Source organism: Leiobunum rupestre, chromosome 4, assembly GCF_980474605.1.
Source record: "Leiobunum rupestre chromosome 4, qqLeiRupe1.1.hap1, whole genome shotgun sequence".
NCBI classification, from domain to species: Eukaryota; Metazoa; Arthropoda; class Arachnida; order Opiliones; family Sclerosomatidae; genus Leiobunum; species Leiobunum rupestre.
This window is the reverse complement of record NC_143387.1, coordinates 59,802,593-59,823,741: the sequence shown is the minus strand read 5'-3', so window position 1 is coordinate 59,823,741 and position 21,149 is coordinate 59,802,593. Positions and strand designations below refer to the sequence as shown.

Sequence of the window (21,149 nt, the reverse complement as noted above, 5' to 3'; positions counted from 1 at the left end):
AATTAAATTTATTCAAAGTTGAACTTTCCGTATTTTTTCCATATTTTTGATGCAACAAACTTTAATCATTTTGATTTTTCATTGAATTTTCCAAATAGTAAATATAATCTTCCAAATCAAAGTATTTGCTTTCATCTTCAGGTACTCTAGCTTTTAGGTCTCTCCACTTTTTCCGAATTTCACAATAACTTACTTTACGATAAAATTCCAAAGCAATAGAGCTCCAATCTATTTCTTCTTCATTTTGAACACCACTTTGTTGAAGCAAATCGAGGAGGATTAAGTTGTCACTTTCAGTAAATTTTTTTTTAGTTTCCCCTTTGACTATTAACCAAATTCTAGCTTGAGTAAAATGTTTTCTAGAAATAAAAATAATATACGCTAAAAAGGAAATAGATTATAAGGCAAAGAAATAAGGGTGGTTTACTGGCTAATAACCACTTAATTAATTATTTGCACCAGTTTATTTAATAAGAAACTGGGGTCCAGGGACTAGGTAATTGATTAAAAAAAGTTCTATTAACTCGGTGGTCAAAAGTACCTTTTTTTATAATTGGAAATTTCTGGGGCACTGGTCACATAAACTAGTTGATAAAAAAACCTTCTTTCTGAGCCTGTTATGAGTTGCAAATTAAATTACCTGCATTGTATTGCGCTTCTTGTCGGAATGTGGGAAGCAACCTTTTCCCAATTAACACCTCTAAAATTTTTAAAAATTTCATTTTCACTGACTTCAAGCTCTTTAGACATCGCTTTCATGAGTTGTTCATTTTCTTCTTTACTAAAGCAGCCTTTTTTAATTTTCTTTTTAAAAAATTTTCTTGATTCTTCTATTAACTTCGGAGCTGGAATATTCATAATGTTTGATATTTCACTGAAATTATGGCCTTTGAGTTCTATAAGACGAAACAACTCTTCCCGCTGTTCTTCCGTTAAAGCTTCTCTGCTCTTAAACCTCTTTCTAAAAGGATCAAAAAGCACCCTAGCTCTTCTATAAATGGAGTAAATAGTTCGATCTTCTAATCCTTTTCCAAGTTTGAATATGAAACCAGTTTCATTATCAAACTCTCTCACTTTTTTTCTCGAATTTGGCGATGCGCTTTTAAGGTTAATGCCCAATAATTTATAGGCATTAGTTTTTTCAATATTATGCTTTTTACGGAACTTTCGAAAATTTTTCTTTATTAAACGGTCTTCCTCTGCTGAAAATTTGCCAGTTTTCACTTTAACTCCCGAGGCACGAAATTCTTTAATTTTACTTAATGATAATTGGGTTTTCCTTGGTGCATTTGTATCATGCAGTAAGTTTAAATTATCAACTGCTGACTGATTAGTTTTTGCTGCCCAATTGCTGGATTTAGATATACTTTCATCAATTTCTTGCTCTAACGTTTCAGCTTCGGCACGTCCCTTTTTCTTATGTTTTTTTCCTTTAGAATGTTTGTTCTTTTTAGCACTTCCTATTTTATTTTCATTCAAAAGCACAATTTCCTCATCAGAAATTACATCAATCCGCCTCTTTTGCTTTCTACTGCTATTATTTTCTAAAAATAAAACTTCATCACACAAATTTTTTTGGATAGTATCATTTCTAGATTGTTCTTCATTATTGTTATTAGAACTTTCACAAACTTCTTTATGCTTGGATTTTTTTCGTTTTACACCTTCAAAACTTTCAAGACTGTGATCCAGGTTTTTAGAATGGTTTTTGGTGATACTTATTTCATCATTATCAATGGTACTCATTTTTGATTTAATCCACTGCCCATCTTTAAGGATAGTATCATTTCTAGATTGTTCCTCATTCTCGTTATTAGAACTTTCACAAACTTCTTTATGCTTGGATTTTTTTCGTTTCACACGTTTAAAACTTTCAGGATTGTGATCCATGTTTTTAGAATGGTTTTTAGTGATACTTATTTCATCATTATCAATGGTACTCATTTTTGATTTAATCCACTGCCCATCTTTAAGGATAGTATCATTTCTAGATTGTTCCTCATTCTCGTTATTAGAACTTTCACAAACTTCTTTATGCTTGGATTTTTTTCGTTTTACACGTTTAAAACTCTCAGGACTGTGATGAGTGTGATCAATTTTATAATATGGTTTTTGGTGATACCATAGAAATGTCATAGGTAACTAGAATCAAAGATAATTTAAACTCCTACCCTAGATTCGAATACTGAGAGCTTTCCCATTGACGGTTTTTTACGAGTTTAAATTACCTTTGCTAGAATGCTGCCATGTAACTAGGGGTACTTTTTTTTTTTTTTCTTCAAGGAAGAAAGGGCTGATTGAGTCTGAGAAGACCGCGAGCCCGGCGAAACACCATCTGATTAATCAGGGCGAGATATGTGTAACGGCCACGCCAACGGGGGGATACGTGGGGACACCCGTGGCGGAAGTATTCCGACCACCCGTTGGGGAATTGGTAGTCGTCCTCACACGACCATCCACAAACTCTGCCTCCCGGACGCCTGGGATTACAGGAGTGAGCCACTACTCCCAGAACTAGGGGTACGTTCAGTAACGCGAATCTGGGAAAAATCGGTTTTTACTTGATGTTTGCTTGATGACCACTCATCGTCATAGTGACGTAGAAAGTTACTGAACGGTGTTATTTTAGTCAGCGCTGTTTTTAAAGATAGCGGCAACCATTGAGTTGGGAATATTAATCTAGAGGTCCAATCAAAACGTCGGATTTCAGTATTTCGCGAAACAAGTTTTTAAAAATAAGAATACTGTCGCCCATAGAAATCTCATAGGTAACTAGAATGCTGCCGCCTACGGCCGAGCTTGACGCCAGTTCGCCTTGAACCTTCAGCCAATGAGAGGCCGTAGAGTGGTTCCGCCAAGGAGGATAATAATCCTCCTTGGATCCGCTACTATAGCGGGAGATAGGTAACGTCATTCTCTCTGGTGACATTAAATTCTTGGCAGAACCACTCTTTGAGCTCTGATTGGCTGAGATCTGGCTATCGTCTGCCACGGCGTTTGGCCCATTTGCCAGTTACACGGCAGCATTATAGTTACCTATGAGATTTCTATGCTGCCGCCTGCTCCCATCGGCGTCCCAAATCAGACTTGGAATTAGCGGGAGTCTTTAATAAAAATCAGTGGGCTCGTAAAATAAATCATTCGAACGGGGTTTGCGGGCCACCGGGGCTCTCAATTTAATTAAAAAATATTTATTAAACATTTTACGGAAATTTCTGGAACATATTGATTTGTACGCCTACCCTATACGAGAGCGGGATCTAGAGTTACAAATGATTATGTGTGATATTACAATATACTTGCTTGTTTTAAAGTTAATAAATGTTATGTAAGTAACGTAACCAATTTTTATTTTCCTATTTTCCCTACCTAATTTTAAATTTTTTCCCCTAATCCCCCCCCCGCTTGGTCCAGTGGCTCTCAATAAAAATAAACTTAAGGGGGGTCGGGGGCCCGCGTAAAAAATATCACTATTTCCAAGTCTGTCCCAAATGACGAGAAACATTATCATTTTACCCGTGGCGCCGTCTATCTCTCAATGGTTCGTTCAAATAAGACGCGTTTTCAAGCAAAAAGATTTTTTTCTTCAAAATAATGGATGGCGCCACGGGTTATATGATAACGTTTGCTCGTCATTTTAGAGCAGACGGCACATTCGTATTTTTCAAAAACTTGTTTCGCGGGGAGCAGATTTGATTGGATCTCTAGATTAATATTCCCAACTCAATGGTTAACACAGACGCGTTTGACGTCAAGTCATCAAAAAAACCTTCTCACTGAGATGGTTTTTACCTCTCCGAGGGGACAAAGTGTAATCACTGCGTACGCAGTTTCTCAAAGGGTTGGCAAAACCACCGTGTGACGGTGAGCGTTAACGGATGCATTTGCGGTTTGGTTTGGATGGTGTTTTTTCGCTCACCGTCGTGACGGTTTGGTGTATTACGGTTTTTGTAATGTTTATGCGTAGGTTGTGAGTGTTGAATTTGTTGTGTTTGTGTTCTGATGGATGTGCATGTTGAGTCTGTTGTGTTTATATGGGCGTTTTCTCTCCAACTTCTTCTTAATGACTTTGGGACGGACCGAGTGCTGAGTGTAATGCTACCTCTCAACGTCCAATGGCAGGGTTTCCACCAGTTGTACACGGTATTCGTCTTAGTATCAATTTGCGATCGCATCGGGCGGGATTTGAACCCGAGACCTCCTGATTGACAGGCGGACGTTCTACCACAGAACCACCGACACTTGTTACGCCTTATTGAAAATTAGACCTTCAGCTTTATCGGAAGCGTATTTAATAGAGTACGAAATTTTGGTTTAATTGAAATAGAATTGAAATTGAAATTATTGCATCGAAGAAATTCTAATTTAGCGTTTCTCTATTGATTAAAAACAAATGCGCCACCCAGGTTTCGAACCCAGACCATTCGGCTTGGCAGTCGAGCGCTCTACCACAGAACCACCGATAGCTGCTTAGATTCACTGAAATTAAGACAGGCATCGTAAGCATAATAGGTAATAAAGTCTTTTTTTATTAATGAATTTATGAAGGCCTAATCTGGTATTTTTTAAAGGTTAAATCTTGTTTTAGCGCAGTCAGCCGAGATTAGAGGGTTAAAGGGTAGACCCTGTGGGTGGTCCACTTTCTTAACGACCTATATATAGTTCTGTTAATTCAAATGAGATAATTTAACGTTAATTGCTTTAAAAGCTGGCGGTTAGTCAAGTGGCTCTCTGTGCTTTGTTGATGGTAAGGTTTTTGCTTCTTGTAAATACATTTGGTGTGGATATTTGGATATCTACGATTTCTAACGCAGTCAATGATTTCTTGGGTGTGCGAGTCATTATATGATATTGGAAATTGGACGGCATTGGTCTTTTTCATGTGGTATGCGTCACAACGTCAACAGGAAGTGAACGAGTCGTCCACTACCAGATATCTACGGTATCTTCATCAAGGGCGAGTGTTGAAATAAAATGAGCGTTAAAGATGCGGCAAGTATTTCGTAAGCGAGTAATTCCAAAAAGCCTCTGTAGATATTTCATTAAAATTTGCTTCGTATTATATTTAACTGATAAACTTGTTCTGTAAAAGGGTTTAATTCAATTGTGCATTGTTATAGTACGTCTAACTTACTGTTGTAACTACTTAACTTATGATATTCTGAATAAATTAAAATTGGTCGTTTCGTCTCAATTATTTTAATTATAATTAAAATTTTATACCGGGCGGGTTAGAAATGGGTTAATATTTTTAACAAATAACTCTAAATTGCGGAGATATATCTTTAAGGGTTATCTCGAGAAATTAATACCACTAGGGACAATTCTTCCGAGGAGAGGTATATTTTGGCTTGCCAACTTGTTTTGATGAGCATCGGATGCCTATCGTGACGTCAAATCGGAAACGTGAAAAATCGTACAGTAACAAAATGTTGGCATCGATTACTCAGCGATGTTTTTGATGAGCGTTACTGAACGAACTCTGGAAATGGCCAACTTCGCGCGCTCAGATTTAAGGGGAAGCATTGTGAAATTTTAAAAAACGCGACTTGTTTGCGCCTGTTTATCTAGAGTTCTATAGGTCTAATTGTTAAGCACTCTTCGGTTTTGTAATAACGAGGTTATGTTCTAAAAAACCTGCGAACAAAATTTTTATATAATTAATAGTTATTAAGATAATGGTACTTAAATATGACTGAAATGCCCATACACGCTCACACAAAACACCGTTTATCTCGTAAATGGTTAAATCGTACTTCACGCGGTTCCTTGTATCGTTTTTAGCAAAGTTAAAACTATAAAGTGCGCGAAGTAAATTTTATTTCATCGCTTAGTTAATTTTTAATTCACCTTGAAAAAGTACCTAAAATGATAAGTATTTAGGTAAACTATTTAAATACTTTAAAAATAGATATCACTCTCAAATTTATGGTACAATTTGACAAACATGTTTTCTCTGAAATGTTAATAATAAAATAATCAGCTATCTTAAATATACATTAAAATAATGAGCATTATGCTGATACATATCAACTTTGCGCCTGTTATTCTAGAAAACCGTTCACCGTATGGCTTTGTGAAAGATTTTAGTTGCTCTGGAAGTTTCGTTTTAAAATTTGTGCGAAGCGAATTTTAATCGAGGGCTTATTTAATTTTTTAAATTATTCGAATTTGGTACGTTTTCCTTTACTGCCATCTGCACGCGGTCGCTACCTTGTTGGTAGTTTCCCAAACTAAAGATAAATAAAGAAAAAAATATGTTTAGATGGCAGGTTGAAGGTTTCCGAAGGGGGATTTTTATTTCACGTGGTGAATAGTACTACTATAGAAGCCTCACGGAGGTTTTGGTAGTAAAGTTAGTAGGCAGGAAAAATCTTTTTTCCTCCCCCTAAAACTCGGACCCCTTTTTCGCCGGACCCGATTAGACGCGCTTCACCGTCAAACTACTCTCCTCTCCGCTTAGCTTATCGTCACTGACTCTCGTTTGCGGTATTTCATATAGGGAATAGCTATCCGTTTCAGCCCACCTTTTCAGTGAGCTCTAAGGCATTCGTACTACTCTCGCAAAACGTTGCTATTTCAGCCAGTGTTCCATTGTTGAAAGAGGCTACTTTTCATAAACTAATCTAATAGGGATAAAAGTGCTTTTTTTATCTGTTTGATCATTATTCCCCCTTCAATGTTTAATCGAAAACTGGTGTATTTCAATAATTTAACCCTATAAAACTCCAATAAATTGTTAAATTTATCCTAGTATCCTTATACACGCATATTTCTAGACACTATAGTATGGCACGCCATCCAGGTCAAAATTAAATAATAAAAAAAATATTGACTTTTATGTGACGAAAATAAAAAAAATTACACATTTTCCTATATTTTTCATAAAAGTTACAGATTACGACGCCATTCAGGTCATATTTAAAATATAAAAATATTTTTCATATGAAAAAAAATAATTTTCGTGAAAAAAAATTTTTTCGTGAAAAAAAATTTTTTTCGTGAAAAAAAAATAATTTTCGTGAAAAAAAATATTTTTCGTGAAAAAAAATATTTTTCGTGAAAAAAAATATTTTTCGTGAAAAAAAAAGTTAAGTGAAAAAAAATATTTTTCGTGAAAAAAAATATTTTTCGAGAAAAAAAAGTTAAGTGAAAAAAATATTTTTCGTGAAAAAAAATATTTTTCGTGAAAAAAAAATTTTTCGTAAAAAAAAATTTTGTGAAAAAAAAGTTTCGTGTAAAAAAATATTTTTCGTGAAAAAATATTTTTGTGAAAAAAAAGTTTCGTGTAAAAAAATATTTTTCGTGAAAAAATATTTTTGTGTAAAAAAAAAATTTCGTAAATAAATATTTTTCGTGAAAATAAATAAAAAATAAATTCGTGCAGTAAATTTTTATTTTAAAAATGAACTAAATGACAACGTAAAAATATACTACAATTTTTTTTATCTATTTCTAATTTTGACCTGGTTGGCTTCGTGTAAAAATATTTTTGCGATTTTCATTTTATATTTCGAATTTTGACCTGTTCGTTTTGTGTAAAAAAATTCAATGAAAAGTACTTAAATTATCACAGATGGCGTTAGTGGGAAGGAAAAGTAATCATGGATCACTTATTCTATAAAAGGACTAAATATCGTATGACCAGGTATAACCTGTTACGAGACAGGATATAAATAGTAGATTATTATTATTATCAACAAGCGTATATTTTCATTTTATAATAATACGATAAGTTTATTTACTTCCGATTTCTAACCTTACTGCGCAAAATATTGTAGTTCCGCCGGTCTAATAACCTCTTGATCGAGAAGTGATGACAGGCTGACTGATGTCTATCCTAAAATATACCTTATCAACTACATGAAAAACATTTACAAGAAATGTTTCTAAGATCGAGTTGATTAGAAAATCCGAAAACGACAGTGTGAGAAAAAATGGCTGACCACATTTTCTTAAAAAAAATACACTTAAATGAGCTCAATCCGTTTGGGAATTTTACATTTATGGCCGTCCGAAAATAGTGAATTTGAGGAAAAAGAAAATTTATAATTTTCATTACTTTGGGAATTATTGCTTAAAGGGGCTGGCAACCTCATTCGCTCTATAAAACATAATCGCCCTATTTACGTAATTCATACATAATGCCGCAAACCCAAATGGCGCTGTCACAGCTCGGTAACTTCTTCCAGGTAACCTAGACGAAGAATCTCGTTCACGAGCTAGAAGCCAAGGCCCAGTGAAAATTAAAACGTTTCTAAAAGCGAAAACAACGCTTACTTTGACCAAATGAAAATTATTAAATCGGAAACTAAAATGGGTTATCGTAAATACTTGTTTACTGAAAGACTGCTATTCAATTTGAAATTTCGAACAAAAATGCGTTTCCAATCGTATTTATCCCCATCAGTATAACCTGGCAGTCATAGCTCTGGTGAAACACAGCTGGTCCTTAAAATATTAAAGGGGAATTGCCATCCAATCCTAAATTTACGAGGTTTTTTAAAGAAAGATAGAAAATATATCAATGATTATATCCGTGAAATTTTATAGTTATTGGAAAAGTATTCAAAAATCGCGGTTGAACCTCAGTGCAGCGCCAAATGAGTGAAGCGGAAACAATTAGAGAACGGACACGATACTTCATGACTGTGATTAAAATTGTTTATTTACAAAAATTTACGGCTCCTTTTCGAGCCAAGTCTTAATATTAAAATTAAAATAAAGTAAAATATCAACCGAAACCTTTCTACAAATGTTATCACGTGACAAATCTTTTTTTTTTTCGGTTTTTTTGGCACTTTAAAATCTCCCCAAAGTTTTATGTCCATCGGGCCGTTATCTTGGTTAGGTTTTCCTAATTTTATATAGGGGAGTGAGGATTTTATTTTCACTGCTGAAAAGGCGAATGCTTTTCAACGACGCGTGATAAAACTTTTTGATACGTCGTTCGATCGGTTTTAGTCTCCTCTACTTAACGCTGCCAGTGCCGCGCCGCTCTTCTTAATCAAAGGGGGTCGAAGAAGTATTTGCGTCCCCCAAATGGAAAAGATACTGTTAAGACCCCCTGCGAAAAGGCGATGTATAGACAACGGCGCGTGATAAAAATTTAATTCATACGAAATTGGATTAGTCTTTACCTCCTCTACTTAACAAAGCCAGTGCCGTACCGCCAGTGGATCATAGAGGTATTTTGGTCCCCCAAATGGAAAATTTACGGTTAAGGTCTCCGCGACAACGCAATTTCTCGTCAATGTGCATGATGGTTAATAGCATTTCCAGAATTGTTAGATGAAACTAAATAAGGACAACAATTCGGTTCCCAAACTTTATTTGAACTTTGCTACTTTCTCAAAAATAAGTTACAGCTTGTAACTTACAAAACGAGAAAAGTCAAAAACTATCAACTATGCAACTTTTTTTTAAAAAAAGTTACTATTAACTTAAAATCTGAGAAAAAGAATAATAAACTTTGACCGTTGCGTTTTCCAAAATCAGTTAAAACTTGTAACTGAGAAAACTTAAAAAAAAACTAAACTTATAAAACTGTTAAGAAAACTATCTGACACATAATACTGAAGAAGAATGAAATTGACTAAATTTAAGCTTGTCCAAAACCCTGGGAATTTTGGATCGAAAACTATATCGACTCTTTCAGTTCTTCAAATGATTTGTAGGTTACAGGTAAATTTATTGTTTGTGAGCACGTGTTTGCTGTAATTAATTTTCTGGGCGCGACGTTTTCTTCTGAGTGTATAAAGGCGACAGAGGGAGGAGAATCCAAACCCAAAGGTGGAATTTTCTCGAGCCCAGTAACGAAGCGGAACACCTCCATAACGCTACATTTCGTCAAACCCTCCTCGCACATAATTATAAAATCGTTGAAATATGATTTTACGGTGGTTTCTAGCTCGAATTTGTTACTGTCTCGTTCTGAATACATGATGTTTCCAAAAAGATTCAAAAATTTGTCAGCGGTCATTTCTTCTTCCACATAACAAAATGCTTTCTTAAATGATTTTGGGTTTTCCACCATTGCTTCGTACACTTTCAACGTCTTCAAACCTTTAATGAAATCTGCTCTCTCGATACAATTCTGTTTCAAAACTATAAATTGCAGCAATGCGTTTAAGATCTCCTCTTTTTGATCCAATGTACGTGTAATTTTCGTATAACCCATCATTTGGATATGAACTTGCAAATCATCGCATAAGGCTTTCAAGTCAGTCAAGTTTTGGCAATTTTTCATTTTGTACAATTGATCTTTTAATTCGTAATCCTGAACGTCTTCTATGGCGGGCTTAAGATCATCGATGTCTGATATAAGTGACTCGTAAGTTATTTCCGAAAAACATGTTGGACCGGGACCACCATGGACCATAGATAATGCGATTGACAAACCTGCGAAGTAGTGCAATTTTTGTGACTTCGCTGCTGTGTTTACATTGATGTATTTCTGAAACTGTGAACCGACAAAAGCAGGGCTGGAAACAAGTGCCTTTATTAGTTCCGTCAAAAATTCACGTTTTGGCCCACCTGCGTCAACTGCTTCTTCTTTAAAGCTACCACATACAAAAGTGACATGCATCGTATTTTCGGGACGAAAGGTTGGCTTTGAAAACACACGTAACGCTCCACTTAAAACGTCATTACGTTTTATATTAAATCTTGATATTGTTTTGGATTCTAGTGTCAATTGAGAAGCTGCAATTTCTTTTAATATTTCCTTAACATCCCTAACTTCAGAACTTGAATCCTTTGCTTTGCCGTAGTAGGAATCGTCTAGGTTTGGAGGGACATCATCGTCGGTGTCATACACAATTGTGGTATCAATTTCGAACAAATTTTTGTACTCTTCATAGTAGGTCTTGGCAGGTTGATCTTCTACGCTGATTGGCTTAGTATCTATAACCGACTTCTCTGAATCTTGGACAATAATTGAATCTTGAAATTTGATATCGGGTAAAGAATCTTCACCACTGCTGAAAACATCGAAATCAGGATCTAGTGAAATTTTCGGTTTCTTTTTCTTGTCACGAAAAAAGTGTCCCTTTAGCTCGGATAAAGGGCGAACATAGATTGTCGATTTGTTCCTGAAAAGATAGTTCAGCAATTCTGCCTTCAATGATTCACCTTCTTCGATAGTAGGACGAAAAAGATGAGAGCCGCTGTTTACAACAATTTCAAATCTGAAAAATATGAAAATACATAAAATCAAAAGTAGCATAAGACCCAAAAGTGTGTCAGCTGTACCTTCGCGTCCATTAAAATTTCTATTGAGACCTAGTCACACTATTGACTACATAACCTACTAGTTGGAATAGTACTAGCAACGCTATATTTAGTCTATAGTCTGGCGCGATTTTCTCTCTTCGATTTACTCGCCCGTAGACATACGTTCTAAAACTGGGCGGCGCTGGAGTACCTCAATTTTGATGACGTATTTTCCGACCCCCTTCGTTTCCACTTTTTACTTTGAGACAAACTCTCATTAACTACTATACCGTTCTGACACACTTTTGGGTCTTATGCTACTTTTGATAAAATTAATAAATGGATAAATTATAATTCTAAAAGCGAGGGCTTTGGGTATCCTCTTCGGAAAGCGTTTCCTCCGAGGGGCTGACCACTTTTAAAGTGAGGTGTAAAAATCAGCAGTGAAATCACGTCAAATCAGTACCTTCCATAACGTTAAATCAAATGTGAAATGTGAAATCGGAAATCAGGTGTACAAAATTTGCAATAGTGGATAGCCCCTCGGTTTTCTCAAAGAGGATGTTAAGAGGAGAGGACATTAGTCCAAATTTTGGGGGAATAGTTCTACACTAAATAACCTAGGATATAAAATAAAATAAAATTCCGTAATAAAAAGACTAGATACTTCATGGCTAAAATTTATTTATTTACCTAGGATACTACGTAGTGAGGAAAGTTGCCGTAATTTAGATTGCTTTAAATTTTCGGTTAAAATCGATAATTTTAGGGTACAAATCTAGGAGGCAGAATTGAATACCACGCTATTGCCATCCTGTTTTGTTTTAACTAGGAAACTCGCTTAAAGGGAGTATAAACTGTAGACCCCTTCATTTTAAGTGAACAATTAAGTCAAGGCCGCGTCAGCTGTTATCCGGGCAACAACCAAATGGGGGCGCCTCAAACTTTTGAGGACTTTGGGCGCCAAGTGAAGACTGCTCCCCGGGGCCGTCTTACGGCAAGGGCTAGCCGGAGTCCCCGATCAGTTTTGGGGCCTCGGGGAAGGCAAGTATCAATAGTTAAAAGATAAAAATTGTAATATTCATTTTAATACTTCGAACTTTTGATATGAAAAAAAAAATGGATTCTACTTTCTCGTGAAACGTATTTTAAATATTTTTAAATATACTTTTTATAATAATGAAAACTAAAGTATTTGAAATGATACTTATCCAAAATCTTTAAAGATTTCTTTTGATATTTTTCAGGCAAGGGCAAAATAAAATTGAAATGAATTGAAACTCTCATAACTTAAAGAAATTTTAAAGATCGTGAAAAAATCAAAGGCCCAAAACTAAATAAATTTCAGAGGGAAAAAAAATATAATATAGTATAGCTGCTGCCATCTATGTAAAAAGATACGAAAAAGATAGAAATTTTTTTGTGCATAACTGTACTACTCAGAACAAACCACTTAGCTACTAGCTTGACATAACTGATCAAAATCAGATTTGGTATACACCCTTTAAGTTTACTTAAAAACACTTACCTAATCTCGTCACGGAGAATGCTTGAAAATTTGGATGAGATTTCGTTAAATACTTCTTCTTCTGACCAATCTTTATTGAAAATCATTGAACTAATAACGAAACCTTTTTAAAGTAGTTGTCTCTTTAGATCCGACCTAGGCACTTTATCCTCACTTGGGCCTTTAAGCAATACCACTTCCTTCCTGAAGCTTCCTCCCCCCTTTCGTTTTTTAGCACTACACAATAAATTAATTAAAAGAATATATTATACAAGTAAAGTATTTAAAAAAAATACGATAGAGTAATTTGGCCTTACCGGTTAACCTTATTAGGCTGAGATTTAAATTGCTTGTTTCGAAAAGTTCGTCGCATTTCTTGTTCACGATTTCCCAAATAAAGTGATGGCCGATTTTGGGACGATTGTTCAGGTTGTAAAGAATTAGGTGCCGGGGCTGTTGAGCGAGACAGTTCACGATTTCCCAAATAAAGTGATGGTTGATTTTGGGACGATTGTTCAGTTTGTAAAGAATTTGGCATTGATGAGCGAGACAGTTCACGATTTCCCAAATACAGTGATGGTTGATTTTGGAACGGTTGTCCAGGTTGTAAAGAATTTGGCATTGATGAGCGAGACAAATTATTCGTCAGTAAATTATGACTGGCAGGAAAAACTTCATAACGAAGAGAATCCGATTGGTTTTTGGGCGTTGTATTTGTAACAGATGCTAAGTTCGCGACAATGGCTTCCATAAAATTATCATTTCTTATAACTGTTTCCACCGCTTCCCGAATACTTTGCCTAACTTCGTAACGCGACTGTGAAGATTCCATCTTGTAAAAACAGTTAAACAAATAAACAACTTAATCTAACAATCCATGAAGCAAATTCAATCGCAAATACCGATTACATACAATGAACTGCTTCTACAGAGACACCTCTTCGAATCGTGGGAAAAATTATATTTTCAGTAAAACTATGCTTTTCAGCGCATGCGCGCTCTTTTCTCTCGCATTTTGATCTACTAGGGTAGCGGTTTATTTTCCCACGGTTAACAGAGCTTCGGGATTATTACTGGCGTGGATGGCTGGCGCTACCTTACGGGATAATTTATTTGGTTTTTCTTTCTTGTATAATTAAATTGTACAGTAGATGAATATACGTGAAATTTAGTGATTTCTTTTTAAAGTGAAGTTTACAATTTATTTAGTTCGCATAGACTGGCAAAGTAGTGTAGGACCACTTGTGTAAGACTGTTGCAAATATTTTAAATCTTAGTTTTGTATTCATTTTCTACGTCTACGTTGAGACTTTCGTCGCTAACTTCAAATAATGAAGGTCAAAAGTCAAATGGCGTATGTGTTGTTTTTCTTTCTGACAGTGACATGTTTTTATAAAAAATGTGCCGCACATGATGTAGCCGAATATTTTCGGGAATTAAACGTTCTCATTGACGCCTTAGAAAGATATGAATTAAGTGAAGACTTGAATATAATAGAAGTGTATCATAGAAAGATACAATCGCATTTATCAATCATCAGAGCTATTATACAAGCAATATCAGCAAGTCCCGAAGACGAACTTATTGCACAAATTCTCCATTTTCTGAGAAATATTCACAACGGATTAATGTTGTATTTCAACCAATTTCAAAACGTATTGGATAGTCAATTAGACACAACAAATGATCCTTATATCTGCCCAGTCGTACGCACTGAAAATGTTGGAAGACCCCGTTATTCTCTCACCGAAGACCAAATATTACACTGTAGAAATGAGTTATGTTTAAACTGGAGCCAAACTGCGACAGTACTGGGAGTCAGTATCAGTACATTATATCGCCACCGACAGTATCTCAACATTGAACCCGAGGAAATTATAGCTAATGACATATTAGATGAGAGAATTTTACAAATTCTAAGACACTCGCGCAACGTCGGGGAAACTTATGTAATAGGTGGACTCAGAAGCATGGGTTTAATAAATGTACCAAGGTGGAGAATTAGGGAAAGGTTGTCTTTATTGGATCCAGTCGGTAGGGCATTCAGACAACGACATCCAATTAGAAGAAGAGTGTACAACGTTCGTGGAGCTAATGCTTTATGGTAAATTGTTCCGACTTTACTATGTTACATATTTTCAGGGCGGATTAAGCCGGAGGTCGCCCGGGGCAATTCTAATTCAGCGCCCCCACCCCTCCCCTCGAGGTTTTGAATACGTATTTAACATAGTACTTATTTGCACCCTCTTTCGAGACCTTAAAACGTTCTTAAAACCGTCTCCATTTGCACCCCCTTGAGGATTTATTTGGCGCCCCTATTTTGCTAGCGCCCAGGGGGCAGTTGCCCCCTCTGCCACCCTAAATCCGGCCCTGAATATTTTAAACTTTTCGAAGGACCTTTGATCGCCAGACTTACTTACAAGGAGACTACCCGAGGTGTAACTCATCGATTTTGTTTAAATTCAGGGATTAAGTAGACCTTCATGTAACTTAAAAAGCCCCAAAGGGAAAAAATGCGATGGGCTTTAGTTTTACCATGGCAACCGAAAACGTTTTTGACAACTAAAATATTATATTTCTCTATGTAAATTAACATGGCAAAATCGAATATTCTAAGGGTGCCCCCCTAATGAAATTATTCAATTTTTTTTTAAAACAAAGGTGATTAAATTTGCGTAAATATTTCATTTTTGGTAAATATCTAATTTTGGATATATATCTAATTTTGGATATATATCTAATTTTGGGTAAATATCTAATTTTCGGTAAATGTCTAAATTTGGGTAAATGTCTAAATTTGGGTAAATGTCTAAATTCAGGTAAATTGGGTAAATTTACTATAAATATCTAAATTCAGGTAAATTTGGTAAATTTACTATAAATATCTAAATTCAGGTAAATTGGGTAAATTCATATCAAATGTCTAAATGTGGGTAGATTTATCAGGTACTGTAAATTGGATAATATTTTATCCGGTACTGTGAATTGGATGAAATTTTATCAGGTTATTTAATTCGAAAAGCTTTATTAAGTAGGTGTAATTTTTTAATTTAGGGTAAATATCTAATTTAGACATTAGATATGAATTTACCCAATTTACAGTACCTGGTCAATCTACCCAAATTTAGACATTTTATATGAATTTACCCAATTTACCTGAATTTAGATATTTATAGTAAATTTACCCAATTTACCCATTTTAATTTACATTTTTACCCAAATTTATTCAGCTTTATCGACCAGAATAACCCTAAGACTAATTTTTATCCAAGTCTAAAAAGGTAGGGTGGAAAATTCCAAAACATTTCGTCAATTTGTCGTGGAATGACCCCAAATTTAGAAGTTTACCAAAATTTAGATATTTACCCGAATTCAGATATTTACCCAAATTTAAATACTTACTCAAATTTAAATATTTACCCAAATTTAAATACTTACTCAAATTTAAATACTTACCTAAATTCAATTTAAATATTTAAATTAAAATATTTACCTGAATTAAAAAATTGACCAAAATTATTACTAAAATTTCTATATTTACCCAAATTTAGACATTTACCCAAAATTAGATATTTACCCAAAATTAGATATATATCCAAAATTAGATATTTACCAAAAATGAGATATTTACCCAAATTTAATCACCTTTGTTTTAAAAAAAAATCTTTGAAATTTTGAATAATTTCATTAGGCACCCTTAGAATATTCGATTTTGCCATGTTAATTTACATAGAGAAATATAATATTTTAGTTGTCAAAAACGTTTTCGGTTGCCATGGTAAAAATAAATCCCATCGTATTTTTTCCCTTTGGGGTTTTTTAAGTTACATAAAGGTCTACTTAATCCCTGAATTTAAACAAAATCGATGAGTTACACCTCGGTAGTCTCCTTGTTAGTTAATCGCCCGAAAATTTATATATGGCGGACTACTCGTCGCCTTTGAAAGAGAGCTACAAAATTTGAAATTTCACTATAATTGTATCACAAAAAACATAACACTCATAAGTACGACTCAGACTATTCTTTCAGTGCTCAATGGTTTAATAACTCTTTGTTTCAAAAATGACCATATTTAATATTTAATGAAGACATACAACTATTTGAGTGTTGTTTTTAGTCATTCGAATGTATGATATTTTTTTCTTACTTCCAGTCACATAATTCTTTCGTGACTGGATATTAAATGAAATACATTTTATCATAAGTAACATAATAACAATAAGGATGACCATTAGCGCAACTTCTCATGAAACTGATTTTCACAGTTATTGCGCAATCAAGGTTTAGTTCAGTACAGAGCCCCCTAGTGTCTAAAACACGCCGAAGTTGAAATATACTACTACCAAGGACGATATTATACTACTCAGTTTGGTTGCAAATCCAATTCGGAGCTGGGCGAGAGTATCAGTGTCGAAGAAAGGTTTCTTTCGAAAATTAGTATTAACACAATAGCAAGGGTTATACTTATAGTTATTATTTTACTTATGATTTTATCATAATTCAAATAGTCCGCCGTGGATATTTTTCTTACTGAGACTTTTCGTGGGACGAATTGACGACTTAAGACGACCAAAGGCTTAACCAGTAAAGATCAATTGGATGATTACGATAATGAAATATTTCTTCTATTTTAGGCACATGGACAGTAATCACAAATTAATAGCGTTCCGCTTCGTATACCATGGCCTTGTTGATGGTTATAGTCGTTTGATTATATATTTACGTTGCGCGAACAATAATCGAGCAGATACAGTATTAGGTTTTTTTGTAAATGGTTGTGAAAATTATGGACTTCCTTCGCGAGTTCGAGCCGATATGGGAGTTGAGAACGTTAACGTCGCCAGGTACATGTTAGATCATCGTGGTCTTAACAGAGGTAGTTTTATAACTGGTCTTAGTGTTCACAACACTAGGATTGAACGACTTTGGGCTGAAGTTAACCGCGTAGTTACGTCGAATTTTCGATCAATATTTGTTCATATGCAAGAAGAGAGATTGTTAAATCAAACTAATGAGATGCACATTTACTGTCTACATTATGTATTTGAACCTCGAATCCAACGTTTTTGCGACACTTTCCGTAATGAGTGGAATTATCACATTTTAAGGACGGAAGGTGCATCTCCAATTCAAATGTGGTCATTAAATAGGTTGGATGACATCAGAAGCAGAGATGAAGACGACGAATACAATATCAATCCAAATATGTACGGCGTTGAAGATAATGACGTTCCAAGCGAAATTGAAACCGACAACAATATAATTGTGCCAGAAACCCATTTTGCATTATCAGAAATAAATTTGTTAAGTTTAAGAAACCAAGTAAACCCACTCGCGGATGATGGACACAATGGTATTGAACTATATAGAAGATCATTAGAAATAATAACCGATTTAGTGCGGCGTGGATAGTTGCATTATTTCAGATACAATATTCATAAGTTCGTGTTTTAAATTTTTTTACGTTATCTTCATTACATTTTTCCTATAAAATCTAGCACTTTTTTAAATAAACCAATAACGTCACAAGAACGTCAATGACTTATCTTTGCCTTATAAGTACAGAAAACTACAATTACTTACAATACTATCCCTATATGCAGAGCCGTTCCTAGACCAAATAACGCCCTGGGCAAAACATCAAAATGGCGCCCTCATAACCTTAGGTAGAAATATTTTACGAAAAACTAATACTCAGAGAAAAATATTTATTTTAAAATAACATTTAAATTTACATACTCATACATATGATATTTATTTTTACAATTTAAAATTTTTATTTTTATGGCCTTTATTGCCGCAAACTTGTCGATAACCATATCGAAATTAGTTTTTTTTTGACATTTCGTATTCTACAGGGCCGTAACCGGGGGGGGGGGGCGGTCGGGCCGTGCCCACCCTGGACCGTATGGTTGTATGTACAATTTTTTATTTTTTTTTTATTTGTTTCCATTGTGTGCCCACCCTGAAATCAAATCCTGGTTACGGTGCTGGTATTCTATCGATAAAATTGAGAGATTTGTACAAAATTCGAATGGCAATTGTTATATTTGGATATACATTTGTCAGCGAGGGTTCCAATATGGTATTTAATAAATCTAAAGAATTTGCGCTTTCAAGATTGTCCATTAAAGAACTAAATTGATATTAAAAACTTTCAATTTCTGCTGATATTTCAATTAGATCTATGTCACCTGGATATTTTTCGCCTAATCTGACTGCTCGTTTTTTTAAATCTTCAACTGGAAAGGTACAGTCCGGATCCAAAGTTTCTAGCCGTTTTCTCTCGGCAGCCATTTGGTTTCTATTTTAGGTAGAGAGCCGAATGAGGACTTCTATGAAAGCAAACCCTCACGAAATTAATATAGGTGAAAATTAATGCCCTACCATAATTAGGGCACGAGCAAAGTCGGAAATAGCCAAACCGCTCCAAAATGACGTCATGAAAAATAAATAAAATATCTCGTGCCTACGCTCGTTCAAGCGTCATAATATTCGGAAACATAATCTGGTTTCATTTTTCAAATCAGATTTGTGGTTGTAAAGTTATTGAAGAAATAGTAATGACGGAAAACATGAAAATTAACCCTAATTTAATTTTAAAATAATATCGCTCGAGATATTTTTTGCTGCACGATATTTTATGAAAACTATAGGAGTTACCAGTCCAGTTTTTATTTTAATCAAAAGGTTTAATAGCGTAGAGTAGCATATATTAATATGAAAGAGCTCTACTTGGTCGTTATGGAGATATGACGCGAAATTACATAACCAACTTGTAGGTTTTATCGGTTTTCCCCTTATGAATAATTAACAAATAATAATTACCTAATTATTAATTAATTTATGAATAATTAATTAGTTAATTTCACATTTTTTTATTCAAGCTTTGATTTTTTCATTTTCTTTGTTTTTTTAAGCTAGTTTAGTTATAAAACCATTTGAAATGTTGAAACTGGTGCCATCTATGAAAGTTCTACGAGCCTTAGTGTAGTCTAACATTTCGGTAAGTCTTTATTTTGAGTTTCGTGAGTTTTACTGTATCCCAAAAATATCTTTTGTAAAATCTTTTTCGGCGAATTGACGACAGTGTAGCCGCCGGACTAAGGAAACCAAAATTCGTATTTGAACAATTCTAATACAGATATATTTGTTTCATTATTTTCGATTTTTAGTGAAATATTTTCAATTTATTTTTAATAAAATTTTTAATTTTTCAATATCTAATTTAAATAAAAATCTTCCATTTTGGGCCCCTACAATTTTTGCGCCCTGGGCCGCCGCCCCGCCCGCCCTACCCAAGGAACGGTACTGCCTATATGATTAATTGGATGGCGAAATGTACAAGTGACAACGCGATTAGGTCGTTTTGAGAATAGTCAATTTTATCCTCCGACTAAATAATTCATTTTAAAAGTGCATAGAATACTGGGCAAAGTGACCAGGCTTTTTCTATTGGTTACTATCCGGGCAAAATAACCAGTAGTTTTCAGCGTTTTAAAAACTGTTTTTTTAAACCCACAATCCAGTGGTGTAGATCGAGGGGGTAGCCACCTGGAAAAAAATTGTAGACCAGATTTCTGATTTCCAAATATATTTCCGATATTTCTTACATTTCCGATATTTCTCAAATATTTCCGGTATTTCTTGTGGATTTCTAGATTTTCGGAAATAAGTATTTTGATTTATCGCTATTTGTACACCATATTTCTTAAGTGGCTACCCCCTTAGTGTAGATAAGGCCTCCGGAGAACCCTAAGGCTTCAGTGGCCCCCTAATTTCCCATCAAATTATATGCTAGATACCGAATAAAATATCGAATATTATTGGGGGGGGGGGTGAAAGTTACTTCTCGCCAACCCGAGCCGGGAGTGCTGTTGGGAACTCAAGATGGGTGCTGGGAGGGGCAAAAAACTTTTAGAACCTCAACTGTGTTTAAATTTCAGTCTTTTCCCACCAATTTACATAGTAGTAAAAGGTACACATGCATTCGGAGAAGCTACCCTCCATTAAAACATCAAAACCATTATCCAGACCCCTTTTGGTTTCTCTTTGCCCCCTCCAACTTCTCGAACGTTCCTACGCCCCTAGTGCAGACAGACTTTTCAAAATCATTTCGCCAACTCAACCCAAGTTTGGCCCTCTAGACAAAGTTGATGGGGGTGGCTCCATCTGCTTCTCCATGGATTCGCCCTTCCGCTTAACTAAAAATCGGAGGTTGGATTGAAGTTGTTGTATCTTACGGCACTGTAAGGGCAGAGACGTTTCCAATGTGAAGCGCTGGCGAAGTAAAGGACTCGAAATCTTGCCAAAACCTACGACTTCTGCACCTCATTATTCAGCATATTAGAAGTTTCGTAGGAATCTGGCACCATTAAGCAGCGATTCATGCTTTCGAATGGCAGTATCCTAGTTAACTATAAATTT

At 35.0% G+C, this 21,149-nt stretch overlaps 2 protein-coding genes across 2 annotated transcripts; both read right to left on the bottom strand.

The window, feature by feature from the left end:
• Positions 1 to 9: 9 nt before the first annotated feature.
• On the bottom strand, positions 10 to 2,362 carry LOC149948548 (transcription termination factor 1-like). The gene is made up of 2 exons (XM_090173597.1): positions 641 to 2,362; positions 10 to 359 (listed from the first exon to the last, which is right to left on the bottom strand). Exons 1-2 carry the CDS (start codon positions 2,134 to 2,136, stop codon positions 62 to 64), a joined length of 1,794 nt encoding a protein of 597 aa, XP_090029723.1. The 5' UTR covers positions 2,137 to 2,362; the 3' UTR covers positions 10 to 61.
• Positions 2,363 to 9,640: 7,278 nt separating this feature from the next.
• LOC149948547 (G2/M phase-specific E3 ubiquitin-protein ligase-like) lies at positions 9,641 to 13,164 on the bottom strand. Its single transcript, XM_090171108.1, has 3 exons — positions 13,039 to 13,164; positions 12,743 to 12,958; positions 9,641 to 11,189 (listed from the first exon to the last, which is right to left on the bottom strand). The coding sequence occupies exons 2-3, from the start codon at positions 12,826 to 12,828 to the stop codon at positions 9,641 to 9,643; spliced, it is 1,635 nt and encodes a 544-aa protein (XP_090027234.1). The 5' UTR covers positions 12,829 to 12,958; positions 13,039 to 13,164.
• Positions 13,165 to 21,149: the final 7,985 nt, after the last annotated feature.

Bases quoted from the DNA above. Each gene is read 5' to 3' on its own strand.
- LOC149948548 (XM_090173597.1), bottom strand. From the start codon at position 2,136: ATGACATTTCTATGGTATCACCAAAAACCATATTATAAAATTGATCAC. The intron at 360-640 runs GTAATTTAATTT...TTTTATTTCTAG, and splicing joins AGAAGCGCAATACAATGCAG to AAAACATTTTACTCAAGCTA.
- LOC149948547 (XM_090171108.1), bottom strand. From the start codon at position 12,828: ATGATTTTCAATAAAGATTGGTCAGAAGAAGAAGTATTTAACGAAATC. The intron at 11,190-12,742 runs GTAAGTGTTTTT...CATATTTTTCAG, and splicing joins ATTCTCCGTGACGAGATTAG to ATTTGAAATTGTTGTAAACA.